This window comes from Gossypium hirsutum, chromosome D03, assembly GCF_007990345.1.
Source record: "Gossypium hirsutum isolate 1008001.06 chromosome D03, Gossypium_hirsutum_v2.1, whole genome shotgun sequence".
Taxonomy (NCBI): Eukaryota; Viridiplantae; Streptophyta; class Magnoliopsida; order Malvales; family Malvaceae; genus Gossypium; species Gossypium hirsutum.
In genome coordinates this window covers 17,750,863-17,769,363 of record NC_053439.1, presented here as the reverse complement: position 1 = coordinate 17,769,363, position 18,501 = coordinate 17,750,863, and the positions used below count along the sequence as shown (strand labels likewise).

Below are 18,501 nucleotides of genomic sequence, written 5' to 3'. Positions count from 1 at the left end.
CAACATGCCTAAAGGATTCAACTAGGTTCGGCGTATTATGCATACAGGGCTCCTTCCATAATTTGTCCGAGAACTACCTGAACTGAGCTATGATAACAACTTGTAACACCCTTGACTAGATCCAATTTATTGGATGTGGATCATGGGTGTTAACACACAAATACAAACATAAATCTAAACTATTAGTACAAACCATGATTATTTGCAAATTTGCTTAATCACATGAACAATAATAACATGTACAAAGATAAGTAATTTAATTACAAAAGTTATCATCTGCTATTATAACTTATTACATTTATCATACGGATAGACTTCTATGTAGCACTAATGTCAGGATACGGGATAGAGTTCAAATCTCATACGAACATAACGCGACAGAAAATAAAATTGATATCCCATAAACTACCAAGGATCTCATGTAATACGTACAAATCGAAAAGGGAATAACAAAAATTACCTTGTTTTGTTAAACTTCCAGATACTAATGCTTGATTTGAATCGTATCTCCAAAGGTGTTGTCTTGTTGGAAGACGACCACCCTCTATAAGTATTCACGCTCGAACGAATGAAGAACAATCGAATAGAATGCTAGTTCCAATTTCGTTTTCTCAAAATGTTTTTGGTTTATTCTCTTAAACTACTGATAGCCAAAAACTTGTGTTACTGGAGAAGTGTACATATATCACATATATATAGGTTTGGGTAAAATTGGATTTGAGGTTGTATATATATTTAAAAATATTTTAAATAATTTAAATTTTTTTTCCTTATCTGATAAGGAATATCAAATTTTATCTTGAATTTTAAAACCTCTTTTAAATAATAATTTAAATTCTATTTAATTATCTTTTTATTTAAAACTCTTTTAAATAACAATAATTAAATTCTATTCTAATTACTATTTATCTAAAACTCTTTTAAATAATAATTAAATTCTATTTCCGTATCTGATAAGGAATACATCAAATCCCCTTTTATCCCGTTATTTATTATTTTCGAATTTAATAGGAAATAGTAACAAAATTACTATGTATTATCATTTTGACTATGAATATAAATTTCCAAAATTAAATTCTAATCAAAATAATAACTAATTATTACTCATAATTTAAAATAATCTTATCATTTTAAATTATTTAAAGAGAGCGATAAACTTAACCATTCTTGTATTCTTAATGTGTGACCTTATAGGTTCAATGAACATTGGCAGTAGGAGCAAATCATATTTGGTCCTACAAGTCATAAGTGGCCTCTAATAAGACATTACAACTACCCAAGTTAAATGAAAGCTCATGATCCAAGACAACCTAAATACAACTTATGACATAATCATTTTTTTCTCACGATATCTAGATAGAGTATAAAGCATGGATAAAGTCAACCTTATATCATTCTATCTTTAATTTCTCACTACCCAATTAGACTGACAAAACAAATGACATTGATCTCCATCATTTCATTTGAGCACGACCATGCATTTTTCAATCTTAATCATCGAGGGGCCTAGAGATATCTCTCTTATAATAAGAAGGACAAATTCTATCTTAATCACTCACATCTCACTACATGATTCTAATTATGTTTAAGCATAACTTTTATAGTTTTCCGATTAAAGACAACATTTGATTATGTCAAAACATAAAATTCCTCATGTTGAGAACTATAGTGATTTACGGTTTAAGGATTTAATGACACAATTGTTTAGAGATTTAATTTATGACTTTGATCCATGTATTAATCTAAAAATGAGTCAGTCTAATATTCATTCTCAACAAATACATATGAATATGATTTGTTTCTCAAACACATATTCATCACAAGAATATCTATAATATTTCATACTAATCTTAATTCATTGTTGTTCCCATAACAACGACTGATTAGGGACATTTAGAATAAAATTATTCAAGGATATTATTATATATTAAACATGAAAATTATAATAATAAATTCATTTAATCAAAATAAAGCGTCCATACAATAGGCCTATGGCACTATTACTAATAACTAATGTGTTTCTTAATACGTCACCGAGCTTGCTTTGTATGCATAATAACCGGATACACCACTCCATTGGCGTAGTCCTGGAATCGTCCCTTCTGGCCCAGACTCACATCAATAATTCTGAAACATAACATGAAACAAAAATAAGTTCACCAGAACTTAGTGAGAGAAATACCTTTTTTTCCTTAATTGATGCTTGAATAAGGTAGTTGATGATCCATAATAACGATCTTTTTGTTCATAGACACTTGATCATACTTTTGGCTAGTACTTTACAATCTCAAACCTTTACATACAAGTTAACTACCTTGCCTTGATCTGTACCCATTTCCATTTCTCATTTTTGGACATCAAACCTCCACTTATATCCTTCAATCTTAACATTCATATATATGTGTGCCAATTTTCTTTCGAAGATCAATGCAACCACAATATCATTTCATACTCGTACTCAACCTAGAATCATCATACAATCAAAATTCATACTGAGCACATAACAATTGGCCCATACCTTCTTCGATCATACTGATTCAAACCTTTATTCAAGACAACTTTCAATACTAACCCATTACTTCTCTATATCTCTTCAATTCATCATCTTCAGTCGAATCTTAGCTTTATATAGTACCTACCATGTAACTGGTAGACATTTTACACCATACTAACTCTACTGAGTATTTTAAAGAATCTTATAGAACACGCCTTGTAACAGCCCATTTATAGTGATGTCAGAAACAATGATTTTGGGACCACAATTATGGTGAGTAAATCATTATTTTATTATTTATTATAGGTCCACAGGATAATATTAAGGTCCTATAAAAATTTTGTAAAGAAAATTTGATGTTTAAATGATTAATTAAGTAAAAAGGACTAAATTGTAAAAGTGTAAAAATTGAGTTCTATTACTTAAAAGGCTCAAGTGGCAATAAAAATTTAATGTGAATGGACTTAAATGTTAATTTACCATTCTTAAGGTTAGTGGGAAAATATGGACATGATTTAGTGGATTTAATGTTAATAATAAAGGTTAAATTAGTAATTTGATAAATAAAATTAAACTAAAACAAAGTAAAGATGGTATTATCTTTCTAAATGGTTTTTCCCCAACAAAATATTGAGGAAGAAAAACCATTTTTGGTGCTTTGAAGATTTGGCTATCATTGTGCATGCATGTTGGTATTTTTGAGGTTAGTTTTAGTGATTTTTATGTTTTTGAGTTCGTTTTAGCTTAATCTAGCTAGCCCGGGGATTAATTTGTAAAAATGTTAAAGGTTGAGGGTTATTCCATGAATGGTTTTGAATTATTTTTGATGATAATTGATAGATTATGAGTCCTTGATAAAAAATAAACAAGTTTTATTAAGTAATTTTTGGTGAATTTTTTAAATAGGGACTAACTTGTTAAAGATATAAATTCTAGGGTTTTATTGTGAAATGATGGTAAATATGGTTTGTTTCAAGGTCCCTTGCATCTTTGATTAACATGGATTTATATTGAAATGGTTAGATTTTAAGTTATAAGCTTAAGGACTAAAATGTGAAAAGTTAAAATGTTAGCGGCAAATTGGTAATTTTTCATAAAAATCAAATGTGGATTAAATTGAATACTAGAAGTATTTAATTGATTGGAATTACCTATTTAGATCAAGATAAACCACGTTCAGACTTAGATCGATGAAAATCTAAAGCTTCAGATTAGTTCGACCTAACCTCTACGCTCCTAGTCGTCGAGGTAAGTTCATATGAATGTTTATCGTATTAATGTTATTTAAATTGAAAGTTTACTATGTTAAGTTTAATGTAATTGATTGATATAAAATGTATCAAAGCTATGATAAATTGATGGATATTGAGTCCCAGTTGAACCTTAGGAATTCTTAGAATACAAATGACATTTCATTAGGGATTTCATGTTTTGGGTGCTGGTCTTGAATGTCCTACCGATGGTCGAGGTCCTGCATTTGTTGTGGATACTCCATAGCTTGTGTGAGCAGCATCATGTATCTTACATTCCAACACATAGCTCGTGTGAGCAGACCTATTTCACAGCTCGTATAAGCAATAATGTAAAGGAAAGATTATGGTTATATGTAAAGGCACACTTTGTGTGAGCTTCCCGAGTATTCGATGAAATTCTAAATGGTTCAACGAGCAAGAAAAAGGAATGTGATGGTAAGTATGTAAATGAATTTAATCAAGACATATTGAAAGGATTTATGAACTATATGATGATCTATACATGAAAATTTACATATTTTCATGGTTGATTTCAATTATGTTATTGATGGATATACTAACTTGTGAGTTGGTGATGTTAATTAGGCTTTGTTAAGCTTATGACATTGGTGTTGAATTATGTTTAGCTTATGAATTGTTTTATAGAAATGGTAAGTTATGTTTAAAGTTTATACGAGCTTACAAAGCCCTCGTTGCTTATGTAGTTTCTTTCTTATGTTTTATAGATTATTGGAAGCTCGATTTGGTTGGAAGCTTGTCAAATATATATCACACCATCCAGTAGTTAATTCGATAGTTTTTTGAACATTTTAGCCAATGTTTATAATGGCATGTACAGGGTGTTATGTATTGGTATTTTGTTGAATGTGTGAAAGGTGTTTTGGCCTGTATAAGTTTTGAAAGTTATGTTGATTTGGTACCATTTGATGCCTTGTAAAATTATATCACTTTGGTCATTTGTAAATGCTTGTGTATGTGCCCTTTTGATATGTTGTGATGCTTTAGAATTAGTCATTTTGAATTGGCATGTGTTGGTTAAATACACTAGGTTGTGTAAATGAGAAATAGTCAATTTGCTTTAGTTTAAGTCTTGATGTTTGTATGCAAATTGAGGTGCCTTTGAATGGCATATTGGTTAGGTGAATTAGGTTGTTTGAAATGGTATATTTATGCATGTTTGAATGATGTTTAGGTACCTTGAATGTATGTTTAAATGGATTGAATGTTCATGCATGGTTAGGTTATAAAATGGATTGATTTTAGGTAAATTTTGGATCTACACGGTCTGAGACACATGCATGTGACTCAGCAGTGTGAGACACACGGCCTGGCGAGAAGGCCATATGTCATCTGAGGATTTCAAAGGGTGAAAGCCAATAAGTTACATGGCCTGGCACACGGGCGTGTGACCCTACTCAGAGAGTTATAAGGGTGAGGACATTGGTTGGGACATGATCGTGTGTCCCTTGTTCGAAACTTACATAGCCTTGGAGGTTCCACAAGGCCTAGCAACACAGCCATGTTACCCATGTTTCCAATTTTTGCATTTTTTCCTAAACTTCCTGTTTTGTTTTAAATTAGTCCCGAATTGCACCCAAGCTATTTTTAGAGCCTCGAGGGCTCGATTTAGGGACAAAATGTATGTGATTGAATGCTTAATGATATATTTAAGTAATTGAACTATATGAGGCTGTATGATTTCTAATTGATTGGGTAATACTCCGTAATCCTAATTCGGCAATGGATACATTCCAGACAAACATATACAACCATACTTCAACCTCACAGTACTCATACACCATTCATCACATACTTGAAATTATCAGATTCCATACCAAATATAAATACTATCCTCAACAAACATTCATGCACTCATAGATTTTCCTTAAAAATCATTTATGTAGTCACATAAATATCATTTTCATAATATACTTTTCATGGTTTAAGATTCATATTTTGATCAATTTTCTTACACATGTGCTTCAGAATAAACGATATACATTGGAAACATGAAAATGTACACACTTTTTCATGCCCTTTTTATCTCAAATTCATGCAGTTTCGGTAAAATTCTTGTCCAAAAATATATAATTATTATAAAATAATTATTTTGTACTTAAATTATTAAAATTTTTAATTTTAATTAATTTTATAATTAATTTTGATTATTTTTGACAGATTTGCACAAAGGGCGAAAAACAGCTCGGTAGACACTACTAGAAGCACAAAACCGAGAAGCAATTTTGAAGCATCAAGGCAAATTATTTTTTCAGCCTAAGATGGTCCAAATTATGTGTATTAATTCATAATATAATTAATTTTAATTTTAATCCAATTTAATTTGGGTTAAATAAATTATTATTAATTAATTATGAAAAGTGGCCTAGTTGAGCTGAACCGAGAAAACCGATCCAACCGAGCACTGGGCAGCCCAAAACCGTCCCACATGCTAACCCAATCAGCTTGTTTGGCTGGATATTTTCCTTGTAAAAAATACCTTCAAGACTCTTTCAAATTGCATTCAAACCTCTCCACTATTTATGCCTTTCTAGATTTGCCCATACCTTAAAATAGCAAGTTTGAAACCTTCAAACTTGCCACATGTGTGGCCGGTCATGGGGGGACTCTATGGCTGCTGATTTTTGCTAATTTTAGCAGCCATCTCAACCTATAAATATCCCCCTTTTCTTCTCACTTCAAACACATCTCAAACCCATTCATTTCTTCACTTCTCTCTCACTTTTTTTCCTTCCATTGTTCTTCATTTTCTTCCCCTATTCCTTTGCCGATTTCACCTCTTGAAAAAGAGTCATTCACCCACCATTTGGAGAAGCATTCAAGTGTTTTTGGAAGCCTCGGTTCAATAAGAATAAGTGGAGAAGGAGGAGCGGAGCAAACTAGTCAAGCCTCGGAGAAACACTGGATTTCATTCTTGTTCCTTATCCTTTTAATTTTATTGTTGTTATGAACATGTCTATGAATATTTGTGATGTTGATATGTTTAATTTAATTAATATGGCTTAAATTTAATTCGTGTTAGGTTGATTGCATTTTGTCTACTTAATTTATTAAAATTGTGTTTGTGTTGTTATAAGCCTCGGTAAGATGTTTGATTAAGTAAAACCATGACTAAATTATTCTTGCATTACAATTGTAAGGTAACTAATGAATTAATTATTTAAACGGATTGAAATTGTAATTAATTGACACGGTACTTAATCAGTGCCTGTTTAATCATCTAAGGTATTGCATTACAATTGTAAGGTAACTAATGAATTAATTATTTAAACGGATTGAAATTGTAATTAATTGATACGATACTTAATCAGTGCATGTTTAATCATCTAAGGTAGCTGAGGGTTAAATTAAAAACGGTATCTAACGATACATTAGCCTTGCATAACTTGAAAGATTATTGTGATTAAACTATTTCAAGGTAGAAATACATTGTTACCTCACGTAATCTTTTATGTGCTTATGAGATTGAATTAATTGCTTGAATTGGCATAGAGATATGTACAAGAGATTATTTTAATTTCATAGGTATGTATGTGCATTAACACATGTGCTTATTAAAATTTGTTTAATCAGTTAAATTGACATAGAGATATAGTCAAAAGATAAATGGATTTTGGTAGGTAAATATGTTCATAAGTTAGCAAATTACCGAGTTGCCGTGAATTTATTCGTAACAACATGAACATGAGTTTAATAATTCTAATTCTAAGTTAAGAAATGTAATTAATCTAACACAATTATGTCATCTTGATTAAAATCATCTTTTGAAATCGTGCATTGGAACTTTTATTTATTTTATTTTTATTTATTTTACTTTGTTAGAATCCTAGTTTTTAATCACCTCTTCAAATCAAAATATTTTTCTTCACCAAAGTGTTTTTAAAATTGTATTCATAAATAATTCTTTTCACAGTCCCTGTGGGTACGATAACTCGACATTTACTTGTTGCGATTGTGTACACTTGCACATTTTCATCGTTCCATACATGTATGAGTTAGCATAGGAACTCACCTGATTCTCACCTACTGTAGTTCAAAGCTTTAGATCCAAATATCCATAATGAACCAACAACAACCACAACTTAGAAACATAATTTCACCATTAATACTCTTGTACATACAGATTACTTATCATTTCAATCGTTGACAATGCCATGCAAAACCTTTATACTTCAGTCTCACTGTCCAATTACCAAATGCTGATTTGCTCATTCAATACTTAACATGTAGAGCTAAAATACTTACCTTGATGCGAATTAACTACTGGTCATAAAAGAACCATTGCCTCTAGATCATCGATGTAGGATACATTCAAAATTAAGGAAGATTTAAGTAAATACCACTTAAGGAAGAGGAACAAGAAAGAATAACCCCCTCGGAACTCATCTCTCACATATGTATAACTTAACTTACATAGTGGAATTTAACAAGTGTCAAGTGTTTCAGAACTTGCCTTCTTAATAGCCTACAGTTTTTGAGAGAATTATTAATACGTACCTTGAAATAGCAATTATCCAGCTTGGCTATCTCGTTGATCTCTAACAAAGTTACTTAAAATCTAACTAGCACAGTATTCCAGACACATCAAACGTACTATACCTTTGGCAAATACTCATTTCATACTTACCCCTTAATCTCTTAAGACGAACTTCTCATTAATATAGCATAATATCATGAAGTCTAGTTCTTACTTTCTTAAGTGGCTGATACTATACGCCCACACATATATGCCAAAACAATCATTTTGGCGATTAACACTATGCCAAACCAACTATTTACAGCTTTACACCAAAACCTTTTACTCACCAAATCTTGGATATTACAAGAAACTATTCTGAAAGGGTCCAATAACACGCTGAAAAATAGGACGTAATCTGTTAACCAACACCTTAGAATGCACCTTATAAGAACTATTGAAAAATTAATAGGACGGAACAGAGTCATGTTATCAGCATTTATAACCTTAGGGATAAGGACAATAAATACCTTTAAAATATTCTCATTGAACTTACCTATAGAAAAGGCCTCTTACACAAGTTGAAAGAGAGTATCTTTAACGATATCCCATTGTCGCTAGAAAAAGAATTGTTGTATACCATCCGGTCTCAGGGATTTAGGGTCTTTCATAAAAAACAACATCGATTTAACTTCCTTCATACTAGCTTCCGTGGTCAAATTCTCACACTCTTCGCCAGTAAATTGGGGACAGTAAAAGGAATAATTATCAGACAGAGAACTCACCCTTACTTTCCTAATGAGGTGTTTAAAGAAATCAACAATGTGCTCATGGATGATTTTGGTATTGGACACCCATTGGCCCTCGATCATGAAACATCTTATTCGACTTTGATTTTGACGAATGATGGTAGAAAAATGGAAGAATGTGGTATTCCTTTCACCATGAACTATCCAATCAAGCTTGGATTTTTAGAACCATAATAATTATTCTTGAATTAATACTTGTTAACACTCATTATTCAATCTTTTTCTATCTGAAGAGCTGGAGAATATAAATAAAATGAAGAATTCTGAATACCATTCAAACGTTTAATTAAGGTCTTCTTCCTTTGGAAAATATTCCTGAAACTAGTCTCTTTCCATTCTTTAATCATTTTTGTAGCACCCTCAATAGCTTCCATCATCGAACCAGCATTTCTTCGCCACCCTTGATCAATTAGGAACTAATCATGAGTTAACCATGCAACTTCAAATCTAAAAGGTCATTTATCTTTTCATGGAATGCCCCCTACATCAGTATTGAAAAATATCGGATGATGGTCAGAAAATAATCACGAAAGATTAAAAACATATAACTTATAAAAACATTGAGTTGTAATGGTATTAGTAAGAACCTTATCAATGCGTTCTTGCAAAATAACTCTCTAATGTAACTTACGAGCTCACGTAAACTTTGAACCGAAAAAACCAGTATATAGAAGGTTACATTCACACCACCGATCTCTAAACTACAACATACGCACAAAATAATCATCAGACCCTCCACAACGTTCATCTAATGAATCAAAATCATTAAAATCACCGAAACCACCCAAGAAATGGAACAAGTGGCTATAAAAGAACGTAAGTGTTCCCAACAGTAGATTTTCTTCATAGAAGTAGGTTGTACATAACCAAACGACACAAACCATAACTTATCACCCTCCTTTACCTTGCAATGAATAACCTATTTGTTGGTGTCAAGGAAGTGAGCAAGCTGATTTTGGATTGCTTGATCAGCAAGCCTTGTGGCTTGGAGAAGAAACAAAACTAAGTTTTTGTTTGGAACAGAACAAATTGAAGAAAAGATTGGAGAATATGGATGATAACAAGAATGAAATCTTTCATTAATTACAAAATAGGCATTAAGCCATTACGTATGTACGTCAACTTGACAAAACAAACAAGTTTTCGCCTAAACAACTACCTAACACCACTAAGTTACATTGAAACTTATTAATTTAACTGACTATGTTGCATTGCTAAGTTATCAGTCAATCAACACCTAATTACATCAAAATATAGCTACATACTAAGTTTAAATCCAACTAGAGTACAAAATGTTCATTGGAGAAACCAAATGAAACAAACAGAACAGTTGCATTGTGCTTCGGTTGCTGCATGTTTTTTGCATGGCCACCTTAGCTGCTGCATGGAGGCTAACTTCATCACTCCTCCTTAGCTTCCATGCTACTGACTTCCATTTGATCTCTTAAACTTATGAACCTTGATACACCGAAGGCCTTTGTGAAGATATCAGCTATCTGTTCTTCAGAATTGCAATGAATCAGCTCCACTTCTCGAGCTTGTTCCATTTCTCTTATCATATGTAGCTTGATGCTGAAATGCTTCGTTCTACCATGGAAAACAGGATTCTTTGCAATTGCAACATAAGATTTGTTATCAGAATAAATCTCTGTTGCTCCTTCTTGATGTTGGTTCAAATTGACCAGAATTTTTCTAAGCCATATGGCTTGATTTACAGTACTTGCAGGTGCAACATATTCTGCTTCTGTTGTTGACTGAGCCACAATCGATTGCTTTCTTGAACTCCAACAAAACATAGCTGAGCCAAGTGTAAATACATAACCAGAATTTCTCTTCATATCATCACTCGAACCAGCCCAGTCACTGTCAATGTAGCCTATCAACTTTAAATTTTCAGCTTTGTTGAATAATACTCCATAGCTAAGAGTGCCTTTGAAGTATCTTAGCACTCTTTTTGTTGCTTGAAAATGTTGCTCATTGCAGCAATGCATAAACCTTGATAACATACTAACAGTAAATATAATATCAGGCCTAGTTGCTATCAAATACAACAAATAGCCAACTAGACTCCTGTAGATAGGCTCATTGGCCTGTTTATTAATCCCTTGGCTTGAGAACTTCACTAAAACAGCCGTAGGAGTACTTGTTGGCTTGTAGTTCTCCATTGAAAACTTGGATAAAACCTTTAAGGCAAATGTTTTTTGTCCCAAAAAGATTCCTCCTTCTGCTTGGCACACCTCCATTCCTAGGAAATATGTCATCAATCCCAAGTTAGACATCTCAAACATCTCATTCATTTTTGTTTTGAAATCAGCTAACCTAATATTGTCTCCTCCTGTCACCAAGAGATCATCTACATAAAGGGATACAATGAGCTGTATCTTAGCCTCATTATTCTTGACATATAGTGTTGGCTCACTTGCACTTCTCTCAAATCCCAAACTAACCAAATAACTGTCAATTCAAGCATACCAGGCTCTAGGAGCTTGCTTCAAGCCATACAAGGCCTTTTTAAGCCTATACACCATGTGTTCTCTACCAGGCATGATAAAACCTTGAGGCTGATCAATATAGATCTCCTCTTCAAGAATACTATTAAGAAATGCAGATTTTACATCCATCTGGTGAATTGTCCACTGGTTTTGAGCAGCCAAAGCTACCAGCAATCTAATTTTATCAAGTCTGGCTACTAGTGCAAATGTTTCCATGTAGTCCAGACCATATCTCTAACTAAAACCCTTGACAACTAGCCTGGCTTTTAGCTTGTTCAAACTGCCATCTGCATTGTGCTTAACTCGATAGACCCATTTTACACTAATGGTCTTACTGTTTGCAGGCCTATCAACTAGCTCCCAAGTCTGATTCTTTTGAATCATCCTGATTTCATCAGCCATGGCTTACTTCCATCCTTCATGAGCTTCAGCTTCTTCAAAACTGCTTGGTTCCACTGTGGAACATGTGCTCTCTCATAAATCTTAGTCAAGAGTTTTATGCCCCTGACTGGCGTTTCATCTATATTAGTTTCAGAACCAATTCGATCAGGTTCAACTTGATCAGCCATCATCTCTTTAGAGTTTACCTCTGCCTCATTTCTTTCCCAGTTCCGGCATCCTTTTTCATCAAAGACAACATCTCTGCTTACTTGGATCTTATTTGTTGAAGGATCCAAAATCCTGTAACCTTTCTTGACTGAGCTGTAGCCTACTAGGATACCAGGTTGGGCCCTCTTTGATAGCTTGTCTCTCTTCACAGCTGGTATTTGTGCATAACATAGGCAACCAAAGACTTTCAAATGAGCTAACGATGGCTTGGATCTGAACCAAGCCTCAAAAGGTGTCTTGTGAGCAAGTTCCTTAGTTGGAAGTCTGTTCTAAAGATAGACTGTAGTGTTTACAGCCTTAGCCCATAAGGTTTTGGGTAAATTCTTCTCAAACAGAAGACACCTGGTCATATTCATCAAACTTCTGTTTTTTCTTTCACTGACCCCATTCTGCTGAGGTGTACAAACATTGGTCGGCTGATGTTTTATGCTTGTATTATTACAGTAAGCTTGAAACTGAGCTGAGGTGTACTCAGTCCCATTGTCTGACCTTATAGTCTTTAGCTGACAACCTGTTTCAACTTCAACAGCTACTTTAAATTTCAAGAACACTTGAGATACCTCAGATTTATTTTTCAAGAAGAATATCTAGCAATATCTGGTACAATCATCAATGAAAAGAATGAATTACCATTTTCCATTGAGTGATTCAGTCTTCATTGGGCCACACACATTAGTGTGCACCAACTGCAACCTTTCTGAGGCTCTCCATGCTCTATTTGTAGTAAATGGCAGTCTTGCTTGTTTTCCTATCTGGCATACCTCACAAACTTCATCATTCTCCACTGTGTTGGTGAAGTTTTCAGCCAAGCCTTCACTGACCATCTAAGCCATCGATCTGAAGTTATCATGTCAAAGCTTTTGGTGCCAAAGCTTGGAATCATCGGTAGAGGCTGTATAGGCTGACTTCGAGTCACTTGGCCAATAGACTTCAAAGCATTTATCAGTTATAGTGACTGTCATGAGGCTTGATCCACTCGGATTAGCAATCTGACACTCTTTGCCCTTGAATGCAACTGAATAACCTTTCTCAAGTAGTTGAGCAATGCTGAGAAGGTTTCTGTCAATCTCACCAATAGCACATTCGAGATGACTTTGGCACTTGTGGGAGTACATATCAACACATCCCCCTTTCCTTCAGCCTTTATGAACTGACCATTGCCAACATTTACTTTGGTTTTGCAGTTTCTGTCCAAATTTTTGAAAATGGTTGCATCTGGTGACATGTGATTAATGCAGCCACTATCCAACAGCCAGCCTTTTGATCCCTTCTTCTGATTAGCAGAGCAAGACACAGTAAAGACCTGCTCTTCATGATCACTACTGTTTTCAGCTACATGAGCTTCAACATTCTTCTGTTGTGATTAAATTTGCCTAGGTTTGCCCTTATTTTTGCAAACGCTTTCAACATGCCCTCTTTTCTTACAATGTTGACATAATGCATCTGGTCTAAACCAGCATTTTTCTTCTTGATGACCAGGCCTTTTGCAATGTCGCATGGTTGGTCTTCTCTCCTAGCAACATCAGGCTTAGGCCTGTTTTTCCACACCTTTTTGCCTTTGTAGGAATTGGTGCTTGAGGCTTCTCTGGCCTTGGCTTGAAAAGCACCTTCTTGGTGCTCTTTGACCTTGCTAGCTCTCATTTGCTCCTGAGCATAGAAGGAGTTGATTAGCTTAGTTAGAGAGATGCTAGCCAGGTCTCTTGAATCCTCTAAGGAGGATATTTTTTCCTCATACCTCTCAGGTAAGGTAGAGAGGACTTTCTCCACTATTGATACGATCCCAGCCAAGGACGCCCATGATTTTAGCTTGAATTCAACTCCTCAAGCTTCATTTAGCTTGGTTCAACTCACCTAATTTTTATTTCAGCTCACATGAGCTTAATTCAACTCGTTTGAGCTCGATTTAATTTCTTTTCAGCTCACTGAGCTTGAACTTCAATTTACTTTAATTTTTGCTTTTACATTGTTGCTGGAATAAATTAAGTTCGTTAGTTTAATTAGTTAAATTCAACTCAATATATGTTAGTGTTTAATTTTCTTAATTCCGGACAAATTTATTTATTTATATTAATTGTGTTTCATGCATGCTTTTAATTTGTTCTAGTTATTACATAGCTTAAATGTGTCTCAAGTTCATACCTAATAAATAGCTAAGTTTATTTATCTAAGGTTTAGACAAATTTATTAGCTGTTGTTGTTTAATGTGTCTAGCCGAATCTACCTATTTAATTTGTCCTTGTTCCAGCTGAGTTAATATGTCCTATTGTTGTTTTAAATATGTCTGAAATTATTTCACGGTGTTAATGTGTATGACCGAATTTAATGTACAGATTATTGAGTTCATATGCTACTGATTTAATGTGTCTGAAATGCATTTAACTTGCTGATTTATTTTATTTGATGTAGGTACATCTTCTTTGGACGACATAGGTGCATGTATGGTTTTAAAATGGTGAGCTGGTGATTGGTGTTTCCTAAGTGACTTTTCAACCAAAGAGAAAGCTGTCTCTATTCCCAAGTTGATCGTCCACTCTCCAACCAGCTATCAAAGCTTTCACACTTGCTGGACCATCCTTTCACATTTTTTGGCCATTTGGTTTTTAGCTTTCACACACAAATGGCTGCTCAATTCCGTGTGTTCACATTCCATGACTTTTGAAATGTCCCAAGCAGCCCAATTAAATAAGATTCAAGCACATGGCTGAACCAACTTAATGCATTCAGCTCCCAAACATTCCTTTTAATTTTTCAGCTGGATTCAAGCATCTAGAAGCTGCCAAAGACGTTCTCCATGCCCAAGAAGCTTCAAGGAACCTTCCCTTAAAATTCTGGAATTTTCAGCTACTCTTTAAGGCCTATTCGGCTACCCCTTGTATTTTCTATAAATAGTTGATTATTTTCATTGTAAAAAGAAATTTTTGCCAATTTAGTGAATGAACTTTGTTCAAAAGAGTGAGTTTCCTCCTCTCTAAATTTTTACGAGTTTCGATCTGACTTATCTAGTGCGCTAGTGGCGTCAATCGTTCTCTTCTTGAACTTATCACCTTATTTTTGGTGTGGCGTTCAACCCTCCTACAATTCCGCAAATCCACCTTAACCAAATAGAAACCGAAGTGACACTCATTAGTGTTGAATCGTTTCTGGAGTTGAGTTCATTTGCCCATCTCCACCGAATATCCTATATTTTACCCATAATATCTTATACAAAACCGATCCTTCATTTATTCAACTTCCCTTTTTCTTTATTTTATTCTTAAACCAAACCTACAAACTTGCCATCACCTTAGCCAACCTTTAAAACCATTTGAAACCTTCCGCATCTTTAGCCTCATTTCATCCTATTTCTGACAACTCAAGTACTCGTCGTCGACGATCGTATATGAAACGACTCGATTAACCCGGACAGGTTTGCATCAACTATCCTTGCCTCACTGAACTGCTCACTAAGGAGCCCTATGCTATTGACCACTGCCATGATCCTGTCTGCATACCGCTTCACTGTTTCTTCTTCTCTCATCTTCATGTTTTCAAAATCTCTTCTCAAATTCAACAGTTGCTACTGCCTTGCCCTCTTTGTGCCTTGGAACTCCTCTTTAAGCTTGTCCCAAGCTTGCTTTGGTATCTCACAAGCCATAATTCTGGTGAAAATGACATCTGGGACAAAGTTCTGAATGCAGGACATGGCTTTATGCGTTTTAGTCCTCTCATCAGCATGTTGTCTGATTTGAACCACTGTGGAATTGGCCCTAAGTGGTGCTGGCTCAACATCGGTGTTTACAACTTCCCACAAATCAAAAGCCTGCAGGTAAGTCCTCATCTTAACCACCCATATGTGAAAGCCTTCCCCATTGAAGACTGGTGGGGCTGCTGGAGAAAATCCTGAAGAAGCCATTCGAGTAGTGGTTCAGTTGCAACAGGTCCACTAAGAAAAAGGCTATAGATACCAATTTTTGGTGTCAAGGCAGTGAGCAAGCTGCTTTTGGATTGCTTGATTAGCAAGCCTCGTGGCTTAGAGAAGAAACAAAACTGAGTTTTTGTTTGGAAAAGAACAAATTGAAGAAAAGATTTGAGAATATGGATGATAACAAGAATGAAATCTTTCATTAATTACAAAATAGGCATTAAGCCATTACATATATAAGTCAACTTGACAAAACAAATAAGTTTTCACCTAAACAACTACCTAACACCACTAAGTTACATTGAAACTTGTTAATTTAACTTGCTTATGTTGCATTGCTGAGTTATCAGTCAATCAACACCTAATTACATCAAAATATAGCTACCTACTAAGTTTAAATCCAACTAGATTACAAAATGTTCATTGGAGCAACCAAATAAAACAAACAGAACAGTTGCATTGTGCTTGGGTTGCTGCATGTTTTCTGCATGGCCACCTTGGCTGCTGCATGGAGGCTAACTTTATCACTATTCCATAGAGTCCTTGACCACTAATCTAATCTATTTTTATACCAAAGAAGAATTAATCCACCACTAGAAAATAGATGCTAATACCTCAAAGAAGCCATCGAAACCCAACTTCCTTGCTAAGCGCGATATTGACCTTGAACTATCTTTCGTCTCAAGTAAACAGTGAACATCTGGACTTTCACAGAACACCAAATATTTACAATTCTGTGACTATTACCCACCCCTCTACGATTCCAAGTTATAGATTTCATTAAACAATAAAATTTGAAGAATCATTCACCTGTAGAACTGGCCTCCTAGCTATGCTAACAAATCTAACTCACCATCTTGTCTTTCTGCCTGTTGAACTTCTATCATTGACATGTCTGGCGGATCACCTATATGTTCAACCACTATTTTTGTCGACCAACATCTGCTTCTATTGGAGTCTCTTCCAACGTCGGCTCTTTCCTTGAATGATGACTTTAGAAAGTTGGCTGTCGCAAAATGCTTAGACCCCTTTTAAATCCTTTTACGGTCTTCCTTACTAGTATTTATAACTTCTTTTCCTTTCTATGCAGACGTGGTAGCATGGAAAACTTGTTGCTTCCATTCTTTACCTCCAAATGCCTCGCTTGTGGCTATTAAATCTCCCCAAATCTTTGGGCCTATCATTATTGATTTCAATTTCTGCCATTTCCAACGTATTGTTCTCCAATCCTTCCGTATTTAGATTATTAAAAATAGAAAACTTGTTTTCTTGCCTCATCTCTTGACGTTAATCATGAGATTTATTTCCCAAAATTCTAGGTTTCCTTTGTGGGCATTGTACAAGCATCCACGGACCAAAATTACCTCCTTTTGTCGCCTTGTCCATCTTTTCACTTGTTGCTTTTGTATTTTTTTATTTGTACCGCCTCCGATGACTCTTTAAGATTAATCACCATTTTTTTCAAGACACAAGCCTCTGTGCGATGTCCAAAACAACCACAGGAAAAGCAAATATTATGAAGCCCTTCGTATTCAATATTGTGAATGAAATTACCAATTCTAATCAATGGAATCAAAAGGCTTGGATAGATAAATTTCAATACAGATTCTTGCAAACTTCCCCCTAGTAGTATAAATCGAATTAGAGTCCAATTTGATAGGTCTACCGACAAGCTTCCCTACTTTAACAAGTACTTCATTGAAATATTCCAAAGGTAAACCAGGCAATTGAATCCACACTGTTGTGGATGGGATCATTCCCGTAGCCGGGTTAAAGTTTGGCTTCTATTTCTGTATTTCCAAATAATGATCCATAATTTTCCAAGGACCCATAGTTATCACCTTTAAACGATCCTCTAGGCTCGAGAATTTAACAACATAAAAACCATGTCCCAAATCAATGCAATCAAACTCCTCATCTAGATTTCACGTAGTTGTTAATTTTTGGATAAGGGCACTACCAGATCGACTTCCCTAACAACTTAATGATTAGAGCATTTCACCACGATTTTCGTAGATTCTGTTTCCATTCTCTATCCACTTCCACCGTCAAATACTTGTAAACTCATCAGAGAACTTCTTCGTATTTGAATCCGAGTCATCATCATCCTCTTCCACCAAGATGACTCCTTGGAATAAATCTTTATATACCGGTGGCTTCAATGGAGATTCCTTATAAGATCGAGAGGGAGATGTAGAAAAAAGATCTGTTGCCTTAATTTTCTTGGTGCTACGTTCCAAGTGATCTTGTTCCTCAATAGAGCGTTCATCCATTTTTTCTGTTTGGTTTTAGTGAATTTTGCTCATGAATACCTTTAAGTTAGACAATGTTTTAAAACCCAGCCATTTAATATTAATCAAAATTTGATGAGTCTTAGAATCTAAGAAATTTTTTTAAGAAGATATTAATCAAGATTGACTCGGGTCTTCAAATAAAACTATAAATCAAAATGAGATCAATTAAAAGTAA

The 18,501-nt window shown here is 34.5% G+C and overlaps 1 protein-coding gene across 1 annotated transcript; it reads right to left on the bottom strand.

The window, feature by feature from the left end:
- Positions 1–13,089: 13,089 nt before the first annotated feature.
- On the bottom strand, positions 13,090–15,654 carry LOC107949846 (uncharacterized). Its single transcript, XM_016884622.1, has 3 exons — positions 15,559–15,654; positions 13,557–13,778; positions 13,090–13,485 (listed from the first exon to the last, which is right to left on the bottom strand). The coding sequence occupies exons 1-3, from the start codon at positions 15,652–15,654 to the stop codon at positions 13,090–13,092; spliced, it is 714 nt and encodes a 237-aa protein (XP_016740111.1).
- Between the last annotated feature and the right edge of the window lie 2,847 nt (positions 15,655–18,501).

Coding starts and splice junctions, on each gene's coding strand:
- LOC107949846 (XM_016884622.1), bottom strand. CDS start 15,654: ATGAAGATGAGAGAAGAAGAAACAGTGAAGCGGTATGCAGACAGGATC. Junction 13,779..15,558: donor TTAGTGAGCAGTTCAGTGAG/GCAAGGATAGTT, acceptor TTCTATGCTCAG/GAGCAAATGAGAGCTAGCAA. Junction 13,486..13,556: donor AGATGCATTATGTCAACATT/GTAAGAAAAGAG, acceptor TAATCACAACAG/AAGAATGTTGAAGCTCATGT.